The following is a 24275-nucleotide window of genomic DNA, read 5'->3' as shown; positions in this document are numbered from 1 at the left end:
TTTTTAAGTGAAAGAATGAATCAATTTTTATAATTGCTCTCTTTTGGTTATGATAACACTTTTCATTTTAAATTGTATCATTCATTTGATAAAACACATTAAATAATTCATCCATCAATAATTTCTTAATTTCTTGATCAAATGATTGACAACTGATTTTGTTGTATTTTGTGATCAAATCATTTGAATTATTTATATCTTATCTATTGTCATTTGCATTAGTTGAAATATAAATAATTGGCAAATGTTGACATGAAGTGAGCATTAAGCCATATTTATGAATTATAAAGACAAATGATCTCATTAACTTATCATATATGCTTCTTTCAAATAAAACAAGAAAACATATCTTATGTTAGCTAACATTATCATAATTCTAATTCACATACTTTATTTTTTCTCATTCAAATTGGATAATATTTGAATAATATTTATTTGAAAATCATAATAAAACCAGCATTAATCACTCATTTATTCTCTTAATAAGTTTAGCTTCAAAGTGATAATTGCTGATAAATGTTTAATTTGTAATTAGTACCTTTTTGTAGTAGCAGTAGTAGATATACTCTAATAGAATTCAATACTCATTTATCTTTCATTTGTCGATACAATTGTTATGAAAAATAATATGAATATAAGAATAATTTAGCTTTATAATTAGCTGCATCAAATAGATCGCAAGCGCAGATTTTTTGACATTCTGAGAATGAAAGAGCAAAATAGTTTGCTGTTTTATAAAAATAACACAAGTTTTTTTTTTTTTTTGTTGCAAGATTACATATGATATTAATTCCATATTTGAATAAGCAAAATGATAAAATAACTGGAAAAGTTTAATTTGAATATTATCATTCTGAAATTTCTGTGATTGATAATATGATATCTTCCTGATGATATTAATTCTCTATTTCCTGCCCACAAATATTTCATACATGAGGAATAACTTATCAGTTGATTTTTTACTTTTCATTCTTTTCAATAAATGGCAATTTCTTGATGAAGAAGAAATGAGAGAAAACATTTGGTTATTCAAAATGAAAATATTTGTAGTAAACTTTTGATTTGTTTTGTTGATAAACTGATTATTTGTGTGGTTTCATTTCAAATGCAATTGCTTAAGGATTACTGATTAGCTGTTATTATCACCTAATGAACAAGCTAACCTTATCAACTTTCTATATTTTCGATATCAAAATATCGAATGCATGTACATTCGGAAAAGGAATACAACAATGAATGATGGAATTAAGAGAAAAAGTTTAAATTGAGTGTATTTCTCTCTTTCCTTCTCTCCCTCCCTCTCTCTCTCTCAGTCATCATTTGAACTTGAATTAGTGAATAATTATAATTTCGATCTTCTAAAAAAAAAAAAAAAAAAAAAAAAAAAAGGAATAAAAAATGAAGTTAAGGAGAACAGGAAGAGAAGAATATCACGCCATTAAAAGGTTTAAAAGGTTTAATTTTCTTAATTTTTTATAAAAGGTTCATGCCTAGGATAATTGAATGAAATAGAAGGAAAAAGACAATTTTTAGTTTCCATGGCAATGAACCACTTTTAGAGAATAGCTTTAATCTAATGAAATAATCTATTCGATAAATGAGGAAATGTCCTGCAATGGTGATTTTATGTCTCATTAATGAATTTTATGAAAGAATTCAGGAAGTCTATAGTGGAATAACTTTAGAAGTTAGAATCTTTTAGAGTTACGAACTTTTTAAATTGTTAGAAAAAATTATAGATGAAAATAAAATTTTCAAATATGATCTTCAAATTTTAAAAAAAAATAAAAAATCAACTTTATATTAATATAACGATTAATTACATTTTCCAGAAATGTTTCTTCTCTAACAGTATTGTTATCATTTTTATCAGTATTAGTTGAAATGCTAAACTTATTGCAAATCATTTGCATTGTTACTTTTTCTCCTTGTGATGAACAACTGATATGATGTAGTTAAGAGTTATTAATAATATTCAATTTTTGTAAATTTTCTGACGATTATAAATTTTGTTTATACATGATAACTACCACATTAGTGTCATCGAATGTCATCGGAAGGCTAAACATGACTTTCATGAATTTACGTACTCCCTCAAAATTTTACGTATAACACCAATTTCAGTTATTAAGGAAATTACAGAAAATAAACCTTTTAACTAATTATTATAACTTTGCTCATTTTGCTTTATCAAAATTCTGATAGCTTATTTGTGAGGAATTGCTGATAAAGATTTTTGCATATGATTTCAACAAGTTTTAAATTATTTCATTTTCTTTAAAATTAATCTAACATGTTTCAGTTGATCTAGGTGGAAGTTAATGAAGCATATCTGAAAAGGATTAATGTAATAAGTGAGAACGGAAGGAAGGAAATGAAAGCTTTCAACATCATAAGAAAAATTGATTTATTACAAATTTCAAACTGTTTACCACAACCAATTATTCATTAATTTTATAAATTAAAAAAACTTCTGCTCTTTGTCTTTCCTGATAATTGTGCCGGATTTGAATGAAGCATTTATTTATTTATTTTGATCGCAGATAAAGCAAGAATTATGACGTTTTAAAGAAAATAAACTTCACATCTTTTGATTACAGTCAAACTTCATACAGTAATGGATACTGTAGATATTGTAGCGACGCAATAAGTACTGTAGCAGTTGAAGCTTACAGTAATCGAAACTAGTCATTTTGATTGTGCAATGGCAAAATATTGCATAAAGTGCAAGAGAAAAAGCTCAATTGGCTGATTCATATTTTGAATATTATAGTTTCATTTGACTTATAATTAAGCAGTGATAAGAGTAATGATAAGAAAATATATGAAAAACGAATAAAATATGATCTAGATGAAAGTAAAAACATTATTCCTTCAATGATATCAAGATTTGCTGTAATTTACCACTCAGAATTTTCTGCTTCCTTCTATTCAACATGGTGCTAAAATTTCGATGGATCTGATCAATTCACTTCAAATGTTTTGATATATCTACAAGCCAAGTGTAGCTTATAAACACTGATTAATTAATGATGTAATTTATCAACGTTGATTAATTGATAATAGATCTGTTGACAGATATGTGTGCTATTACAAATAATGCATTAATATCAGTAAAAAGTTACAGCAAAAAAGAAAATTGGAATAAAACTTTCTTTCTTGTTGATTTTTTTGTTCCTCTCTTTTACTAACATTTGATATAATTTGTTGCTTTCGAAAACTCTTACCTAAGTGTTAATCTTATAAGTTTGTTAAGTTTATCTAATTACATAGCTTATCACCATATAGCTTTATTTGACTTCATTTTTTTTTTTTTATCAGCACTAAGAGTTAAATTGACTATATATTCATGTTTGCCACACATGCAGACTTTATTTTTCAATTTAATTTTTTCTGCAAGAAGCACTTATTTTCATTTGAAATTTGCATCTTAACAACTGCTCAACTTTTTACTTTTGTGAAATAAATGGATGGCATTGCTTTTAGAGAGTAAAATTTCGTATAATTATTGTGATAAGAAATATTTTGAAAAAAAAAAATATATTAAAATGAATGATTTAATTCTACAGGATTCTATAATGGCTACTTCAACACGTGGTATTCATAGGAAAAATCGACCTTTTGAGCATCACAATGATCAAATGATACGACGAAGCATTTGTATTTCTCAATTCTTAAAGTAATTTTCAATAGTTTTCAATTAAAAAACAATAAAAGATATCGATTTTTTGCTATTTGTTTAGCAAAACGTTTGGAATCTATTAGAAATAAAAAATGTTATTGGGAAATTTTTTAAAATTAATTAGAAAATAAACTTCTGAAATACTTGCATGTTTTTTTTCATGGTTATTTAGAATTTAAGTACAGTTTAATGCAATAGTTTACAAGAAATCATGAAAAAAAAAAGTTCTTAATGATCTATGATTAGCATATTATTAGATGAATTTTGGAAATTTTAAATTTTGAAGATAAAAATATATGAAAAAATGATAAATAGGCATGTTTTGCTCAAAATTTTTCCACATGCTAAATTTCAAAATATTGTCAGAAATGTTCAAGTTAAAATCCTTTTAAAATTTCAGAGACTCACAAATGACATCACTAAAGAGCAATTATATCACATCAATTATCAATGATATAATTTCGTCAAATAATGAAGTCGAGAATACGCCTCAATCACAAGTGATTTTGAATATCAAAATTATAAATATAAATTTATGAATACGTCAAAAAGATCAAAAAAATAGAAGTCAAAATAAAAAAAGTTTTCCACTTTTTAAGTCAAACAAAAAAAACGAGAAGGTAGAAGTGGCCTAAACATTTTTGGCGGTTTATAAATTTAGTAGCGCCACAGAATCTATAAGAACGACTCGAGTTCAAAGGTCACAACCATTTGCTGTGCCATTAATAATCCATGTTGTGGAGTTTTTTTTTTTTTTTTTTTTTCACCTAGACTGAAATTTGAACCGGAAATTATCCACTCATTGAGAAGTCTTTCACTTAACTTTATTATCATTTTCCGTATTTCAGCTGATTTTCTTTTCAGATCATAATTTTGCAAAATTATTTCTTCCTTAGCTCAGTTTATATAAGCTTACAAAAATATAGATTTATGATCAGATCAATATTTCTACCACTTATTTATCTTATCTTTGCAAAATATTAATTTTAGCTTGGATTAATAACGGACAGCGACAATGCTGATACATTTTTACGTTTAAATATTGGCGGTACACATTTCCTGATACGTAACGAAACCGTTCTAAGGCGAAAAACTGGTATGAATTTTCAACTTATAACTTTCTTTTAACACTTTCCCATTCTCATTTTTTCTTTGATATTATCAATTTACAAAAGCTTTATTTAAGTAAGATATATCAGAAATATTGTGGCATAATTCAATCAAACTTTTGATGTTTCAATTTAATTTTTTATCAATGACTTCTAACTTTTTCTCTATTGCTTTTTTCTATTTGAAATTAATCTGAAATCTCATATCTCATTCATCATTTTTTTGCTACTATTTACTTTCATTTTTTTCAAGCATTGCATATTTAAGAATAAAATAATTCATCGATTTTAAGAAGTAATTTGAGTAATTTAAATTAAATTTTTACAGTGAAACTATTTTCACTTAGCTTTCGTTTTTACAGTAGAAACTATTTTGATTTACTTCTAGCATTGCAGCCTAAATGATAAATTTCTTTAACAGAATTCCTCCAATTTCCTTCAATTAATAATTCAATAATAAAAATAGAAAAAATTTTCAAATTCTCGAGAACTTTTATGTTTAAAACATTAGATCTATTCAACAGTTTATTGAATATTGTTAATTTTGAAGATAAAAAAGGAAAAACTAAAAACTGGAAAGAATGCTTAGATTCTTAATTTTGAAAAGCTGAAAACATTTTCTAATTTTTAGACTTCTTCCTATGAGCTAATAGCATAATATTATTAATTCGAAATAGCTAGGAAACTTTCTAAATTTAAATCTGAAATTTAAAGCATATTTGTAAAATTAGCATTTTAAAAAGAAACATTTGTCTAATTTAAAACTTATGAAAATATATATAATATGCATAAAGTGAGTAAACAAAGAATTTTTGATTTAATTTTTTATGACTCATTTTTATCTTAAATTTTTGTAAAAAGTAACAGATATTGTTTAAATGATAAATTTTCAGGTCTTTTATCATTAATTGTTCGATGGCCACATGAAAAACGCGTACCTTTGGCAGATGCATACCTTGAAAATACAAACGAATATTATTTCGAACGTTCCGCCTTATTATTTAACGTTATTTATCAATTTTATCTTACAGGTAAAACTATCATTTCATTTCATTTTTATCTTTTCCTCAATTTAAAATCATATTTTTTACCATTTACTCTTTTCTGTTTACAATTCATACTCATTAGACTGTTGCTTAGAAAGCGATAAAGTGACTTATCATTTGTTTTATATCTTTTAATCACTTTATCACTGATCATCAATTTAATTGATTGAAATTTTTATTCATCAAATTTTATCACATCAATCAATATTAGACTATTTAAATATGCTTAGTCTATAGAATTCATTTCAAATATTTATCGATTCATTAGTTAGCTTTAGAATAATTTATTTCATGAAATCACTGAAATTTTTGCTAATATTTATAGAATTTGCAAATAAATTATGTAAATATAAATTTTAGAAAAAAATTTTAAACCAAATTAATTATAAATTATAGGTTTCATACATTTGCCAGAAAATTTATGCTTGAAAGATTTGCTAAATGAATTGGATTATTGGTGTATCGCACCGGATAAGTATTTGGCCGAATGTTGCTGCTTTAATAGAAATGACAATCAATTAGATTCATTCAGGAGCAGCTCTGAAATGGATCAAGCGGACTATTTCAGACATCTCCGCTTTGGTGAATATCGATTACAAATTTGGAATCTCATGGAAGTGCCAGCAAGGTTTGAATAATTTGTAAATTATTTTATTAAAAGTAATCTATAATCTGAGAAATCTTCCTGTATCATACCGTATCCTGTCTGTCTATGATATTTAATATATACGGTACAATTATCGGTCAAATATTTCTGACATATTTTGGGAACAATAGTTTTGCTATCATTGAAGTCGTCTTTTTAATCTTGAAATGATTAACTGAATAGCCTATTACTGTAGCCAAGGTGATACTGTAATACAGTAGGCTGATGTTATGAAATATGATGTAAGTAAATGAGAAAAAGAAATGGAAGAAAAAAGCATTTTGGGTGCTATTGAATAGATAAATTTTAAATTCTCTCAAACTCTGAATCAAATTTTAATATCCAAGAGAGAGAGAGAGTGAGGATGAGAGAGAGAGGATTGAAAATATTGCGTAAAACAAATTTGGCATTTTTGCATTTTTCCTTGTAAACATATGAATCAGATCAATTGATAATTCGATGAAATGATAACAAATGATAATATCTGATTGAGTTATCAAGATTATGTGATACTATAAGTGTTATCAACTTATCAAAACAAATATAAATGTCCTAGTTTAAAGATTTCTTTCATGCCTAGTGCAAATGCAATACAAGAAATAATACAGAGTAAATTGATTTTTTTTCTTCTTTTAAGCTCATTTGCTGCTCAGATTTTTACAACTCTTTCTGTACTATTTGTATTTATATCAATACTTGGCCTGGTACTTGGCTCATTACCAGAATTTCAACTCAAAACAAATTATACTACCACTATTGGTAAGTCATTTCTTGCTTATCATTTTTGACGAAGTAGTGACAACACAAAAATTTGATAGTTGTTGTCATTTTTAATGGCTTAATTTTAATGACATTGTTGTGATTTTTCTAATGGTCTAGTTGAACAATTGAAATTATTCAATGTTTTTGAAAGTTTTTATCTGTTAATAACTAGATAGATAAATTTAGTGATTATTTAGTTTTAAACTGATCATCAAATATTCGTTTATCTATATAGATAAAAAAAATAGTGTAGATTTTTACGAACACATTACATTTTTCATGCATAATATTTAAACGATTTAACTTTAAATTAATCTTTAAGTTCTTCAATAAATGGAATATTTTCCATCTTCCATAGTTTTTTTTTCCTTTTTTTTTTTTTTTTTTTTTAATTTTTGAAGCTCTTGAAATTTGTGTATTAGTAAATAATTGATCAAGCAAAAATAGAAGCAAAAAAATGCTATTGCTATTAGCTGAGTGAACTTATCCTACAATATTACTTAGCATTAAATGTATTTATGAATATTTAATTCAATTTACTAATACCTAAATTTATTTGAGTTAAAGCTAAACTATTTCGCTATTTATACAATTCGTTTTTTCTTTTCTTTTTTTCTTCTCTTTTATTTCCTTTTTCTTTTTTCCAATATGAATAAAAGTAATTTTGTAGATTCAATAAGCATTCAAATGATTGAAATGGAGCCATTACCAGTATTTGAACGATTGGAATTCATTTGTATTATTTGGTTTATCTTTGAATATGCATTAAAAATGTTAATTAGCTATGATCGAATGAGTACATTTCTTCGATTAATGAATATTATTGATTTATTAGCTATACTTCCATTTATTATTGAAATTGCTCTTAATTTATTTGGATTTAATACCAAAAATATGAGAGACCTCAAGGTATCATTTTATTTTAATATTCATTGACATTCATTTTCAGGTCATCTTTTAATATTAGTAGTAAATGAAATTAGATGTAATATATAAGAAGAAAGAAAAAAGAAGGAATGAATGTAACAAATGTCGCCTATTTTTTTGTTTAAGTTTAATTTTGACGTTTTGAAGTTGAATTAAGGTTGACATATTTTCTATAAGTACACGTTTTCTGTACTATCTGAAATCATCTACAATTACATCCCTCCCTCACACTCTCTCTCTCTTTGTTTTTTTTTTTTTTTTTTTAGCAAGATTTTATATTTAAATTTAATGGAAGTAATACTTTACAGTTTGCCTTCTTAGTAATTCGTGTTTTACGTGTTTTGCGTGTCATTCGTATATTAAAACTTGGTCGATACAGTATTGGTTTGCAAATGTTCGGACGTACGCTAAGAGTAAGAGATTTCGCTGCTTAAAACGTCTTATTATTTTTTTTTTTGAAAAGTCTAAAATTGTATTTTACATTGTGCAAAATTGTGAATTATTTAATTTCTATTTGTTAAATATTTTCTTAAATCTCAAAAATTAAAAATGTTTTTAAAAAAAATTTAAAAAAATACTAAAAATTAAAAAATAAAAAAAAAAATAAAAATATTAAAAATATTTTGATGATATTTAAGGCTAGTTTTCGGCAGCTCAGTATGATGGCAATGGTTGTTTTGACCGGTGTTATATTTTTCAGTACATTAGTATATTTCATTGAAAAGGATGTTGAAGGAAGTCAGTTTTATTCTATACCGGCTGCTTGTTGGTGGTAAGCTTTTCCGGATCAGGTACAAGCAATATCATATATAATATTTAATAGTTGTAAATACTTTAGAAAAAGACAAAAAAAAACGATAATTCTTTCTTATGTTCTACTTTTTGCCTTGCTATTCTTTTCTTCTCTTTTTTTTTTTTTTTTTTGATTTACTTAACAATTTATCACTTAATTATGATCTTAACTGAACAAAATCATTTATTAATATATTCAGAATTTGAATGAGCAATTAATTATTTAATTTTCTTATTCATTTTTTTTTTTAAATATAAAAGAACTATTCATCATTTTAGCATTGATTTAGAAAAAAAAAAATGCTTAAATAAGCTAATTAATAAGTAATGTAATCAATAATTGGATCAATAATTATTATTGTTGCGTTGTTTTCTTGTTAAAAAAATAGCAATCAAATAATGTTGTTTAAATTTTCATTCTTTCATACAATAAATAATTAATTAATTAATGGTTTTTTCCGGTGTATCGTCACTATGACAACAGTTGGTGAGTTTCTCTTCCTGATTATTTGTTTGCTAAATGAATGATAGCTTGCACTTTTGCATGCATGCAAGTTTACACGCTACGTCTTTTTTTTTTTTTTTTTTTTGTTTTTTATAATTTTATGAAATAGTTGTGAAGAAAGAAAAAGTAAAAGCAATGAAATGAAACTTTAAAAACTTAGCTTACACATTTTTGCATATTTTAAAGTTAAAATAAAGGTATAAACTTTTCAATTTTTTTTTTCTTTTTTTTTGTACAAATTATAGTACAAAGATTGTGTTATTAATTAAATGTTATTTAATTGTTATAATAATTAAATGTTATTTCATATGAAAAAATATTATATTGAATATTAACAATAAGCAAACTCAAAATTAATATAAAAATTAGGAAAATGAAAAATATTTACGATAAATTTGCAGAAATTTTATTTTTTGCAATTTACAGAAAATATCAAAATCAAAATGTAAAATATTTGCATGCATATATTTAAAAAAAAAATTTTCTGAAAATTATTTTTATCAATTATTATTCCCACTTTTTTTTTTTCTTGCTATCATTTAGAATTATTTAATTTCTAACATAAAATTTCATTTCAGGATACGGCGATCTTACACCAACAACAGTCCGTAAGATATTATTTACTACAAATTTTAATCATTATTATCATCTGCTATCTAAGATCAAATTCTATTTAATCTTAAGTTTTAAAATTTTATCAATAATTTCATCAATATTATCGTTTCATTTTGCTAAATTTCTTTTTATAAATATTTCAATCTGTTTTAATCTATAAGTTTCACAACACTGAAATTTTCCTTTTCTTTTTTTTTAAAAAAAAAAAAAAAAAAAAGGATAACTTATTTTACAAAGCAAAGATTAAGTGATTTGAGAAGAAAAAAAAAAAAAAAAGATTAAAGATTTGATGTTAAGTTAGCTATTTATCTTCGTTTCGTTCTGTCATGATTTGTTTTTTATTATCATTTATTATACTTGTAAAATGATCATTTTTCTTGGTATTTTTTTTTTTCTCTCAAAAAATCTTCTATTTCTTTTTTTTTTGGATTGAATAGTTTAAAAATTTTTTTTCCGGAAATTTTAAAGTTTATTTAAAAAAAAGATTTAGCTATATTAGCTATAAATATTTTAATTGTTCATTTAATTTTGCATTCATTGCGAAAAAAATTTTATTTTTTTAGTTGGAAAACTGGTAGCAACCGGTGCAATTGCTTGCGGTGTTTTAGTGCTTGCCTTACCGATAACTATTATTGTAAGTTAGTTCACTTATTTTTATCATTTAAATATTTTTTTTTTCAAATTATTTTCTAAAAAAAAAAAAAATTATAGTAGAAATAGTGAATAAAAAGTATAAGAATGAATGAAAAGATTTGACATAATAAATGCAATGTTTTTAATCTGTAATCGATAACCGAGTAAATTCTAATGATAAAAGTAATGATAAAATCTAATCATAATGATAGAAGTAATAATAAAATCTAATCACAATGATAAACGTAATGATAAAATCTAATCATAATGATAAAAGTCTAATGATAAAATCTAATCATAATGATAAAAGTCTAATGATAAAATCTAATCATAATGATAAAATCCAATCATAATGATAAAATTAAAATCCTAATAAAAAAAAATTCTAATGAGTAAAAAAAAAAAAAAATTAACCTCTTTATTAACCTAGAAATGCTGCGATTGTTATATCTATGTCAGTGATGTAATTATTACTAAAATTTTTTGATATGGAATAAAATTTTAAAAATTTTAATTGCTTATTTAATTTTGTATTCATTGAAAAGGCATATTTCTGTTTAGGTTACTCAATTTCAGGTTGACAATTTTATGAAAGTAACTGAAGAAGATGAAAAACTTTCACATCGATTGAGACGAACTGGACCAAAAGATAGCTTTACCATGTAACATTTTTTTTAAATTTTTTAAAATTTAATTTTAAATTAAACTATATGAGAAACAATATATATTTTAGCATCATGAAAGTTAGTTATAGAATTATGTACCATACACTTATAATAATTGTAAAAATAATTTTAAATAATTTCAGTGAAGTACCATTGGAAGCATTCGTACAAGAGCAACAAATGAAATTGGTACGAATAGAAAATAACAAATACCTGGAAAGTAATAAACAACAAACATCTAGTTACAATAATAATAATAATAATAGTAATAATGATAATAATAATGTTGAAAATGAAAGTAATGATAATAATAACATTAATGATAGAATGAATCATCAGTCACTTGTAATGAATCAATAGTGTAAAATGTTTGTTATCACTGTCTATCACTCATGGAATATTATTTATTTTAAAATATTTGAACAATTAATTTATAATACGAATTACGAATTGTTCTAGCATAAAAATTAAAAGTTTTTACAAAATCATTTTGATCATTCATGTTTGCTAATTGTGATTTTTCTTCGATAATACGCAAAATGTTAGAGTTAGATGAAAAGAAATGAGAGAATTTCAAAATGAGAAGAAAAAAAAAAAATATGATTTTTTGTTTCAAAAGAAGGGAAAAGAAATTTAAAAGAGAAGGAAAAAAAAAGAGGAAATAATAAAATTTTAATGTAGCAATAATATTATTAATACAATAAAACATTAACCAAATAATATTGAATAGATATTAAATGATCAGTAAACAAGAATGAATTAATATAACTTACACTTGCTCACATCAATGGTAATTTAAATTAGATTCATTAAAAGATATCTTTCGAGATGTCTTAAAATACCGCCACCATTTTTTGAACAATTTGCGCAGTTTTCATTGATTAATAACAGATCAAAGTTAATATGCAAAACAGATTAGAATGTAATAATATGCATTTGTTGATTAGCAAAAGTGCAATAATTGGAATGAAATAATATTAGCAATAATATTACTCGTAAATTAAAGTATAAAAGAGTAATTTTTATATAATTTAGTGAATAATAATAATAACAATAATAATAATAATAATAATATGAGTTATACTTGAATTTTACACATACATCAGTGAAATGATATAAATTGAAATAATATATTTCATGAATAAAAATCCTTTTTTTTTTTTATTTTAATAAATGTAAGTAATCAATGATAATCATTTAAAAGCTAAAATGATAACTTATTAGTAATCAATAGGGAAATTCCTAAACTTTTTAAGTTAAAATTATTAAGTTAAAAAATTTTACAATTAGTATTAATGTTGTTGGAAATGCATGCATTAAAAGTAATCGAATGATTGAATGATGCAAATGAAAAATGTACAATTTTGAATTTTGAGAACAAATTTACAATTATAATAATAAGTAAAGAATTTAATCTCTTTTTTCTCCATATTTCATATCAAATTTAAAGTATACTTTAAATGCATGCATGCATGCATGCATGCAAGCATTATGAAAATTTTGTTAACGATTATGAATGCTTGGAAAAATGAAAAAAAAAAAAAAAAAAAAAAGCATAATCTAAAGGCATTAAAATTAAACAAATCACTCGTTATCATCGGAAATTATAATAGTTTCAATAGATATAACTGAAAAGAATGCTAAAGGTTAAGAAAAAACATTTTGTTAAAATCATTTAAATTTTTTTTTTTTTTTGGAAACTCTTAAAATGATAATTTTTCACTAAACAATTTCATTTATAGTGTAACAAGAACAAGTTACTATATTGAAAATATAAAGCAAATGTTTATTTTATTGAAATTCTATTGGCTTTTTTTTTTCTCTAAGAAATTATTTTATTGGAAATTAAAATTTATTTTACTAAAAATTATTCCAATAATGCATTTACAATTTGCATGAATGATATGCAAGTTGTCTTTTAATTTAAAATTTTCATCTTTTTATTTCAATTATTTTTAAAAGTGTGTCATATTCATCCATTCATTTGTCGCATTACAATGAGATTGTATTATCAATTAATTAAATGTTTTATTTGACAGTTTTCTTTTTTCCTTTCTTTCTTCCTTTCTTTTTTTCATCTTTCAATAAATTATCAATAAGCCAATGCCGTGTAAAAGTTTTACGAGTAATGAAATAATTGATGTGCATTGAGAAATGATCACATATACCAATTTAACTTTTACAATTATAATCACATCTTTCAGTGATAAATTTATCAATGATAAAGCATCATTACATGTTGCTACATATGATTTACAATCAAGCATTATGTCTACTAGTAGTAAAATTATCAATAATTGATAAAGTATCATTACATAATGAAAAAGATAAAATAATAAAGAGGTATTCTTTCCTCGTTTAATTAAAATATTTATCTATTTTACAGCACTGATAATAGGAAATCCCAAAAGAAAAAAAAAAAAGATAGCGTATAAAATAATGAAAACATTGCACTACTATTTGTCAAATTAGTTTCTTTTATTTTTTTTTTTAAATTTCTCAAAAAGAAAAAGATCAAAATATCACACTGTATTAGCAATTTAAATTTCAAACTCGAAATCATCCATCTTTTACAATATTTAACGCTTTCATATCGGGCTGCTTACTACGACCGCGTATCTTTTAAACTTCACTTTAGTATGATTGTAAAATGATTGAAATGGAAATCATTAAAATGTTATCAAGAATTATGAATACGATTTGTTGATAGAAGAATTGGTGCCATTTGCTATCAAACAGTGATATATGTAAGGTATGTCACATCTTTCATTTCAATTTTTCTTTAGTTTTTTTCTGTAGCTTTTTTTTTTTTTTTTTTGTTTTTCAGCACTACTTTTTTCTTTTTTTTTCTTTGCAAAATTCTGTCAATTATCTTAGTAAAATTTGCACTATCTTGTGAACTCTTTTACATTCATACTTTCATCTTAATCATGTAATAAATATTAATGATTTTTTTCTTCTTTTTTTGCAAGTGTTTCTCAGTTGCAGAAATTTGTACTCATTTATCAAGATTTCTTCAGCTCTCCTATTCACATTTTCTTATCCTGTTCATTCTTAATTGCTATTATTTCATTAGCAATACTTCTTTATTAAACTTATAGGATATCTTATTTATATTTTTGTTAGATATAGTATTTTGATTAGCATAATAATCTATTTGTAAGAGAAGACAGAACTGAATGTCGATTAGAAGTCAAAATTTTAAGTGAAATTAAAAGCAGCATAGTGTAATTAATTCTTTGTATATTCATACAACTTCCATCATGCTTTACGTTTTATTTCTTTCTTTTTTAGAATAAATTTTGGATAAATTTTAGGATAAATTAGGATAAATTTTGTATATATATATATATATATATATATATATATATATATATATATATATGTAGGATAAATTTTGAGTAAACTTAAGCTATACTGAGCAAAAGCTAGGAATAAGACCTGCTAGGAAACGTTCATTTTTAAAAGGATTAGATTATTTACGATTAAAGTTGCTTCAAATTGTTAAGACTTGCTCACTGTGCATCTGGTATGGAGGCAAATAACTGGAAAATTCCGCTTTAATTTTACTCTTATTAGTGCATGAAAAATTTATGATTATCAGGGTTTCTTAGCTGCTAGAATTTTGTGAAATACTGAAGTATTCAGATGTTTAACATTTATGTGTATATCGGCAATACATCAGATTTTTAAAATTATTCTTTAGTTGAAAAAAAAAAAAAAAAAATTATTCTTTAGTTGAGTAGCGGTGATCCGTAAAATCTTTTCAGGAAAAGTGAAGGCAAACTAAAGCTTAGGTTATTAGTTTCTTCTGAATTTAAATTGTTATTAGATTTTAAAATCCCATGTTTTTAAGTTCGACTCTCTTGCCTTAGCTGCATTGAGCCTTCTTCTAAAAGATCAGTGTCATTTATCAATGATTGCTCTTAGTTTCTCGAAATTTACCAATTGTTTTACTTTTGTTTGATCCATTTCAGTTCACTAATAGTGGCATATAGAACATAACTACAATGGTCATTTTTCTGTTTCGTTTTTATGATTGATTTAGCGTAATTTTGCATGACTAATTGTGCTTTCAATCGATTTAGTTAAGTATTCAGTCCATAATAATTTTTAATGACTATTAAAAAGTATTCTTTTTTTTTTTTATTAATTCTTGAATGACATTTGTCGTTTGATATTCTCTAATATTTGTGTGATTCTTTAATTTTTTATCGTTTAATTATAGGTGGTTATGGATTCCACAGTTCTGTTCCTCTCCATTTTACCACTGATAACTCTCTTGCTAATGATATGGTATGTTTTATTTGTATAAGTGAAATTAAATTTGCTTTTGTGCTTTGCTTTCTTTATTAGATATCATTAAGCTTGTTGAATCATTCATCCATCATTTTGAATTCTTAATCACTGATATATCAGTATATATATATATATATATATATATATATATATATATCAGTATGTGAACCTTGAAATAAGTTGAAATAATTTTTGACACTTAAGAGTGTATGGAATTATGGAATATGAATTAGGTATGTTGTTTATTTTTTAAAACTTGCATAGTAATATAACTTGATACCTAGTTTTTTCAGATATATTGATTGGAGTAATTTCATTTCATTTTCAGTCTTTAATAAATAATTGGTAGAGTATATTTGCTAGTGGAAAAGTTGTTTTTGTTCGTCTCCTGCTTACTATTCATTTTTTTTTTCTTTTTTTCTTTTATATTGAACAATGTCTTTATGTTTTACTTTTTATGTTTTGATTTTTTCTTGCTGTGATGGATATGTGTATAAGCGAAGGATATTTTTAATTGGGCAACAAGTTTAATCCATGTTTCTATTATTTGCTAAATTATTTAGGTTTATTCTTGATCAATGCATATTTGACTATTTAATCTATAGCTTACAATTTATGTCACTTTGCAATTTACATTTTTTGGGTAACATTTTCCAGGTTCCGAATACGAAAGCATCGTAATGTAATAGCATTCTTTCATCCATATTGTAATGCTGGTGGTGGCGGTGAACGCGTTTTGTGGTGCGCTATCAATGCCATGCAAAAAAAGTAGGTATTTGGTTAAAAAGATTTTATCAAGTATCAAATGGATAAACAAAAAGAAAAAAAGAAGGAAAAATTAATCGTTATTAAGATGACCCGGTATTAGTGAATGGCTTCTAGGTCATTATTCTTGTTACTTTTCGAAGAAGTTAAATTTGTAATTTGTGATGTTTTCTGTACAATCGATTTTATCTCTGAAATCATTCTCAGTTTTGCACGTTTATTTTGGCAGATAAGTTTATTTTAAGTGCATTTTAAAACGAAGTTTTTTCAGGTTTGGCAAAAAATATCGATATGTGGTTTATACTGGTGATGTGGATGTAACACCTCAAAAAATCTTGCAAAAAGCAAAAGACTGCTTCGATATTGAAGTTATTGATAACAATTTACAATTCATCTATCTTCGGTATTTTTTTTTTCTTTTTTTTTTTTTTTTTTTACAGAAAGAAATATTACGTTAAACAGAAGCTAAATCTAAGAGCAAATGGTTGTAACCTTGTGATAGATGTAACACTTCAAGAAATCTTGTATGATTAATTATAATTTGGACTTTTATAATCCATATTAAACTATAGTTTATGAAAGTTATTCCTGCATTCTGCACTTCATATCATACTTATTTTGTTGATTAACAGTAATCTTTGTTTAAACTCACATGAAAATTTGGAGATACGCAATTACAATGAAATATGTAATTTCATTTAATTTGGAAATAGCTAATGCAATATTATGCATTAAGTTTTTTTTTTTCTATTTGTAGTACACGACCTTGGTTGGAGTCGAGTAATTATCCATATTTGACATTGTTGCTTCAAAATTTGGCTGGTTTGCTAGTTGGCGTTGAAGCGTTGTTCCGGTACAATCCACATGTTTTCATCGATACAATGGGATATCCGTTTACGTTACCGTTGTTCAGGTTGTTATTAACCTTAATCTCAGTTCAATATTTATTTTTTGTTCCTTTTAATGTACAAAATAGGATGAAGCAAAACAGAAATGAATGTCGCAATTTTTACAGTTGATACAAAAGTATTTTCTGAGGTATAAAATAGTGCAGAATATTATGACAGTAGGTGGCATTTTGTAGACAGATGCTGAAGTTTCACGTCCTCATAGAATCTACAGTCATATTAAATGTTGATAAAGATTTCCATTGTTTTTGTAGAAAAATCAAACAAATTTTGATCGATTGATGACTTTTTCTCATTTTGGGTTTGTTTTGAAAAGAAATAATATGTTGAATAGTGCTTTGAAAAGAATAAATAATATATGAATGTTTCTTGCAGATGGTTTGCTGGATGCAATGTTGCTTGCTATGTGCACTATCCTGTTATTTCTCGTGGTTAATTTTATTTTCATTTTGTATTTTCATTTTTTTTTATTGCTTTCCGAATATATGTTTGTTTCTGGTAATGAATATCTTATTTAGAAATGATAAAATTGGTGGAATCATCCGAACCTTCTTATAATAACGCACAGTGGATAGCGAAAAACCGATTCTTTACCTATTGCAAGTTGGTGTATTATCGTATATTCGCTATATTTTACTCCCTCAGTGGTATCTGCAGTAAAGTTATTATGGTTAATGGCACGTAAGCATTTGATTTATTATTTCTACTTATGTGTTATTATTTTCAATTACTTAAGCATTTGAAACGTTAATATAAGCGGAGAAAGATTAACAAGTTAATATATAGCATTTAACAATAATCTTTTTTTAGAGATAATTGGTTCAAAAAGAATGAAAATATGCATATTAGTCATTCATTAAATGAGATTCGATTTACTAATTTCGAAAATTGTTATATTGCAATTTTTTTCTTTTTCTTTTCTCCCCGTAGAGCAATAATTTATGCGTTATTAGATTAATCATAATATCACAAAGTCGAATTTAACATGTCGAAAGTATCCAATTTACTTGTCTAACATTTGAAGCTAGTTATTAAATTTAAAACTTCAGCTGGACTCGTGATCATATTGTGGCATTGTGGGGCGTTGACGATCGAACATACCTCGTCTATCCACCGTGTAATGTTGATAACTTGCTCAGGTTTCTTTACTTGTTTACTTATTGAGGATAAAAGTGGGAAGGAAGCCTCAAAGCATTAGATAACAAGCTGTATCAAATTGGTGTTATGTGACGATGATCAGAAAGAGAGAATTTATTCAAAAGCTTAATAAATGGTATTAACTGTTTTTTTCTTTTTTTGAGGATCAATTCCAAGGCAGAAAAGTTGCTAAGAGAAGAGAGACGAGTGCAAATGTTATCAATTGGACAGATTAGACCCGAAAAAGATCATAGATTACAGATTTGTTTCTTAGCTGAATTGAAAAAGCGATTATTGAAAGAAAATCTGAACTACAAGGTTGAATTTCTATATTACAATATCTGATTTAGTTGTCACTAGTAACACAACGCAAATTTAGATGGAGATTTTATGAAACTTCCATTAACTCTAAAGTCTGTCATTACAAATGATTTATTTATATTTGAACTGAGAATAAAGGAACTTTGAAGTATGGTAATGAAATTGTTGCAGATTCGATTAGTTATATGTGGTGGATGTCGTGATATGGGCGATGTTCAACGTGCCAAAGATTTGCAACTCTATGGAGAAAATATGGGCCTTAGCAATGATGACTTAGAATGGGCACTTAATGCACCTGTCGATAAAGTAGAAGCACTACTTGAAGTAATAGGATTTTTATACTTACATAATGTTTAAATATAAAAGTAAGATTAGTGATAGTTCAAATATATATTAACTAAAAATTAAGGAATCACTGATTGGCATTCATACTATGCAAAATGAACATTTTGGCATATCTGTTGTGGAAGGTATTGCTGCTGGCCAAATTATGATCGCTCACAATTCAGGTTAATTTACTGTCTTTTCTATGCTTTTTTTTTCTTTTCTGAGTTAGGAATGAACAGTTTTCAATAATGTCTGATAATACTTACAGGTGGTCCTAAACTGGATATATTGAATGCAGATGCCGTCGGAAGCAAAACTTTAATTGGTCTGCTAGCAGCGAGTGTACATGGTAAGTTTTCTTGCATTTCTCTATTTTTTTAATAAAATTATCAAAGATGTTTAGAAGAAAAAAAAGAGAAAAAGGCATGTTCAAAAAAGTCCAAAAAAAAGTTTGACTGTTTATTGGTTTCTTACAATTTTGATTAAATATTGGTAGCGATGTGATTTGCAGGATTCATTTGACTGTCTTGGGAAGTGAATAGAACAGAGAGAACATTTAGTGAGAGTGAGAAAAAGTAATTGATGAGAGAAAAAGTAGAACAAATGGGGAAGAGACTTTAATAAATAAATATGATCGGTGATATGATCGAAAATTGTTATTTTAGCGTTTTTTTTTTTTTTTTTTTCACATTATTTGATTTATGGTTATATCGAAAATTTGTTCATTTTTAGATTTTGTGGACTGTGCGCTAGAAATAATACAAATGAGTCCGGAAGAACGCAGTTCGATACGTGATGCTGCACGTCTTTCAGTGAATCGTTTTACGGAAACAAATTTTGAAAAAGGATGGAATTCTGTGGTTGAGAAATTATTACCCGCTTATGGTTGACAATATATTTGCCTTACAAGTTTTACACTTTTTTTTAATTTAATGAAATTAAATAGACTTCATATGTTCATCTTCATTTTTCATATTTTTTTCGCTTTCTCTTTCCCTTTTTTTAGCTCATTATACTGCTTTATTTTTATACTTGAGCAGGAGACTTTCTCTAAATAAAATTAAAATAGTTACAGGTAATATTATTTTATTCATGCTATTAATCGTTGTAAATTATTGAAGATTTTTGGTTGCTTTCTTATTTTTCATTTATTTCATTATCGCTTTTGCAAATTAGAACTCCTTTATGTTGAAATTTGTTCATAAAGATTGGAAATGAACTCATTTCTTTACTACGATTGTTGTTCACTCTTTCTTTCTCCATTTTATTAATTAAATTTTCAAGAAAAAAAAAAAGGGCAAAGAGCTAGGAGATGACGTAAGAAACATTCCGTTACATCATATTTGTCCTTTTTTTAATAACATTGTGTTCCATTTAAGACGTTAGTAAGCTGTGTACGTACACGCTTTTGTTCACTTTTCTTCTAGCATTTTTTTCTTTGCTTTTCTAACATTCTTTAGTTGTAACTGATTAAGTTAGCTTAGTTTGCATGAATTTTATAAATGGGTTATTTTTCAAACAAATTCTTACGAAGTTAGTTTTTGTTTTATATGAATTGCGGAGATTTTCTTAAATAGAACAATTACACACAGATTGATTGTTCGAATCAGTTAAATATTTCTGTGATGTTAAAAAGAAGGTAGTGCTTTTGAATGAATGAAAAACGTAAAAAAAATATATAGTAGTGTGATTATTATATTTTTCATTTGGATATATTATTTATTGATGAATTGTATCATAAAATATTTACAATACATGTAGCAGTAAAACTTTATATTTTGATTACTTTATTTAAATTAGAATCTTTCATTCTATGTTGGATAAATTGGGTACAAAATTCGTATATTATGTATGATTCGCTTAGCTTAATTTTTGAGATGAAACATTTAGCTATATATGTTTGTATAACGACGAAGTCTATTTTCATTTCTACATGTTTCTTGTTTAACTCCTTCCTATTACATAAAAGTATATATGTATATCAGAATTATTATTTAAATGAATAAATGACAAATTAAATTGTATGAGTGCAGAGATTTGATCTATATTTGATAGACGTATGTTTCTAACGTTTCATTTTTTTTTTTTTTCTTTGTTTTATTTTCGAAAATTTCAATTCCACTCATACATCATAGCTTTTGATGATACGTGAAAATTTATTTATAACTTCCATATTAAATTTATGGTTTAAAAAAAAAAAAAAAGATGATCTGATATGTGGTTTTTTTTTGTGTATTGATTTTTACGTACTTTCTTATTCGTCAATACACATAAATATTTTTTTTGGGTTATTTTTTTCCTTTTGTTAACAATAGGTGAAAATGCAAATTCTTGAGTGATTTTTAAGAAGTGGCCTAATTAATATTCAGATTCTTAACTGGAAGTGCTTACTTTTTGTTCTTTAACCATTTGGTAGTTGCATGCAATTAATTGCTTGGAAAAGTAGCCTAGAAGTTTCCTAATTTACTCTAAAAAACTGGTTTTGTTTGGTAAGAATTAATGGAAAACATATTAATTATAAATGATGATAGGTCAAAAAAGTTCAAATTAATGGGAAGAATTTTTAGAAAGCAAAGTTTTGAGAATTGTATATAAATTCAATTTATTGGCATAATTTCTAGATTAATGACTGTGGAAAAATCGGGGTTATTCTATTAGTGTCTTAGTTAATCAATCGGTTGTAACTGTTTCAATTTCATTGTTGATTTAAGCGTGATCTTTATCCATCTATTATAGATTTTAGATTTTTTTAGTCCTGTGCAGTCCATCGATGTGGAACAATTTGTAAACAGGAAGATTTAACCTAGGCCACCACATATTATCAAGGATTTTGTCCAGCTTTCTGGGCTATCGATGAAGATTTTTTCAGTCCAAGTGCTCTATAAAGGCCCTGATGGCAGAGCAAAAACTCTCAAATCTGCTCATGATTTGAGTAGTTTCAGTTTCTTTCAAAGAGGTTCCGTTCAGGTTGGTTAACTAACTACTGGATTGTTTGCTCGGAATAGTGTAGCCTCCGAAATGCTATGACGGGTTTCAACCATTCGTAATTCTGTGCTTATAAATTTAATATTTTGTGGTCTGAGATGATTTGATTGGACTAAAATAAAATTATTTTGATATAGAAGATATATTTGATATATTTTTTATATTTGTTACTTGATATAGAAGATAAAATTATTTTAACACAGAGATATATGATATATATTTTTATACATTTGTTCTTTTTCTCGATTATGCTGATATAGTTTAATTTTCAGGAATTCATGATTTTTACTGGGAAGTTACTGGTTGAACGTTCTGCCTTGTCAAGCCGTAGTTCTGTGAAAGAAAATGAATATTTTTGTCATACGTAAATTAAAATTTTTATTTGTATCTTTAAAATTTAGTCCATGTCATAATTCCTAAATGTTTTAGTTAATTTTGAATTTTGTGCCTCACACTTTAAGTTTTATTATCATCAATGATTTAAGTATTATTTCTCATCTTAAACAAAAACATATAGCTTATCTCACTACAACAGTTGAAGAAAGTTTAATCTTATGACTTTTTTGATCTTTAGATTTGTACGACAAGATGGATTATCGGGCATTTGTATAACGGATGCAGAATATCAGCAGCGTATCGCATTCACTATGTTGCGACGAATATTGGATGATTTTGCAACCAAAGTGTTATCAGTTCAATGGGTTCGTTCAACTTTTTTTCTCCTTTCTCATGAAATCAGAGTTAATTGGATCAATATTCAGAGACAAATAATCGACATGAATTGATAATCTAGGTAATCGAAAACTTGAAACCGAAAACAAGTGGAGTTATTAAAATTAGCTTAAAACTTAGTAATAACATCTAGCAAGATTTTCTTTGATATTGGTTTATTAGTCATAGCTGCAGATGTTAATGTTTATTCAGCTGAAGCTCATATGAGCATAATAAATATGAGCAGTAGTAATTTATTTTTAAGTTATCTCATTTGATTGAAAAACTTCAGTAAACTTGCTAGAAAACTTAATGCTCGTTGCTACGAAATAAATTTCAAAATATTTTTTGCATTCTTATCGAAAATGTTGTCAAGAAAAACTGCGAACTTAGCATTCAAAATAATAAGTGTCGAGAAAACTTTACGTTGCAAATTGTTTCCTATGCTGTTTGGTGATAAATTTTCTACTATAAATCACTTTTTGGGACTTTTTGGCAACGAACTTTGTGCTCATCGCAATACTTCTAGATTGCGAGATAGTTTATAAGTATTTGAATATTTGAAGTTTCTTTCTTAATACCATGGAAAACCGTATTTTTTGCTGCAGTATAGTATCTACATCTGTATCGAATGTTGGATAATCTGTTGATACACTACTTCTAGATTGTGAGATAGAGAAATAAGAACAGAATTGAAATGAAGTTTTAATTTATGAAAACTAGAGATATTAAAATATTTTCAAACAAAAATTGTTATTTATTGCTTCAACAACGACACTACTTCCTTTTATTATGTACATCTCTGGAAGATAGTGCGTAATTTTCAGGCACAAATAAAAAATGAGAAAGATTGCACATATACAGGTTTACCGGATCTATTGATGAAATGGCAGAATCCTCGTGAAGCTGATGCGATGACTCGAGTTCAGGTTACTAATGAATTTCTTTTCATAGATTTAATCAAATCTTTCGAAATTACCAGAATAAATTTTCAAATTTCTCTTACATTCAGTAGAAATAAAAGTTTTTTGCTCAACAATTTTGCTTTATCAATTATTACGATAGAATGTTACCAATGTTGTAAATATATTTTCAGGAAGAAGTAGAAGAGACGAAAGTAGTATTGCATAATACGATACAATCAGTACTGGAACGTGGTGAGAAGCTTGATGACTTGATTGCTGCTAGTGAAGGCCTCTCCAATCAAAGTAAATTATTTTACACCCAGGCAAGAAAAATGAACAAATGTTGTAGCTGGGCTTAAATGCTCATGCTTCTTAAAATTTCATATATTTTTCTTGTTTTTGTTTTGATATGTACTGCTTTTTAAGATGATTTATCCTCCGCCTTGTAGTCTTTTTTTTTTTAAAATCATATTCTGAAGGATTGCCAAGATTTTTTTTATGATATTAAGTTATCATTAAAAGGCATATAAGCATC

The 24275-nt window shown here is 25.7% G+C and overlaps 4 protein-coding genes across 7 annotated transcripts; all 4 read left to right on the top strand.

The window, feature by feature from the left end:
- Positions 1 to 3578: 3578 nt before the first annotated feature.
- On the top strand, positions 3579 to 8948 carry Bma-kvs-4 (Uncharacterized protein; the record flags this gene model as incomplete). Of its 2 annotated transcripts, XM_043076119.1 has the most annotated exons (9): positions 3579 to 3679; positions 4083 to 4182; positions 4673 to 4778; positions 5685 to 5822; positions 6234 to 6465; positions 7121 to 7242; positions 7916 to 8154; positions 8481 to 8585; positions 8811 to 8948. In XM_043076119.1, the coding sequence occupies 9 exons, from the start codon at positions 3579 to 3581 to the stop codon at positions 8946 to 8948; spliced, it is 1281 nt and encodes a 426-aa protein (XP_042932053.1). The 2 variants fall into 2 exon arrangements, with proteins under 2 accessions (XP_042932053.1, XP_042932054.1); XM_043076120.1 differs by lacking the exon at positions 8811 to 8948 and having other exon boundaries at positions 8481 to 8606.
- A 2357-nt stretch (positions 8949 to 11305) lies between these two features.
- On the top strand, positions 11306 to 11742 carry Bm13188 (Uncharacterized protein; the record flags this gene model as incomplete). The annotated part of the gene is made up of 2 exons (XM_043076118.1): positions 11306 to 11379; positions 11526 to 11742. 2 exons carry the CDS (start codon positions 11306 to 11308, stop codon positions 11740 to 11742), a joined length of 291 nt encoding a protein of 96 aa, XP_042932052.1.
- Positions 11743 to 15616: 3874 nt separating this feature from the next.
- Positions 15617 to 20029, top strand: Bma-algn-11 (glycosyl transferase, group 1 family protein; the record flags this gene model as incomplete). 2 transcript variants are annotated; one of them, XM_001896000.2, is made up of 12 exons in its annotated part: positions 15617 to 15678; positions 16339 to 16449; positions 16718 to 16849; positions 17204 to 17359; positions 17730 to 17785; positions 17873 to 18035; positions 18404 to 18493; positions 18656 to 18809; positions 18984 to 19136; positions 19222 to 19321; positions 19408 to 19488; positions 19872 to 20029. In XM_001896000.2, 12 exons carry the CDS (start codon positions 15617 to 15619, stop codon positions 20027 to 20029), a joined length of 1416 nt encoding a protein of 471 aa, XP_001896035.2. The 2 variants fall into 2 exon arrangements, with proteins under 2 accessions (XP_001896035.2, XP_042932051.1); XM_043076117.1 differs by lacking the exon at positions 15617 to 15678 and having other exon boundaries at positions 16439 to 16449.
- Positions 20030 to 21992: 1963 nt separating this feature from the next.
- On the top strand, positions 21993 to 24099 carry Bma-ykt-6 (Synaptobrevin homolog YKT6, putative; the record flags this gene model as incomplete). 2 transcript variants are annotated; one of them, XM_001896001.1, is made up of 5 exons in its annotated part: positions 21993 to 22106; positions 22397 to 22488; positions 22699 to 22825; positions 23663 to 23764; positions 23932 to 24099. In XM_001896001.1, 5 exons carry the CDS (start codon positions 21993 to 21995, stop codon positions 24097 to 24099), a joined length of 603 nt encoding a protein of 200 aa, XP_001896036.1. The 2 variants fall into 2 exon arrangements, with proteins under 2 accessions (XP_001896036.1, XP_042932050.1); XM_043076116.1 differs by lacking the exon at positions 21993 to 22106 and having other exon boundaries at positions 22403 to 22488.
- Between the last annotated feature and the right edge of the window lie 176 nt (positions 24100 to 24275).

Source organism: Brugia malayi (assembly GCF_000002995.4).
Source record: "Brugia malayi strain FR3 genome assembly, contig: Bm_v4_Chr1_scaffold_001, whole genome shotgun sequence".
Classification (NCBI taxonomy): Eukaryota; Metazoa; Nematoda; class Chromadorea; order Rhabditida; family Onchocercidae; genus Brugia; species Brugia malayi.
The sequence above is the reverse complement of the archived record's forward strand: the minus strand, read 5'-3'. Positions and strand labels throughout refer to the sequence as shown.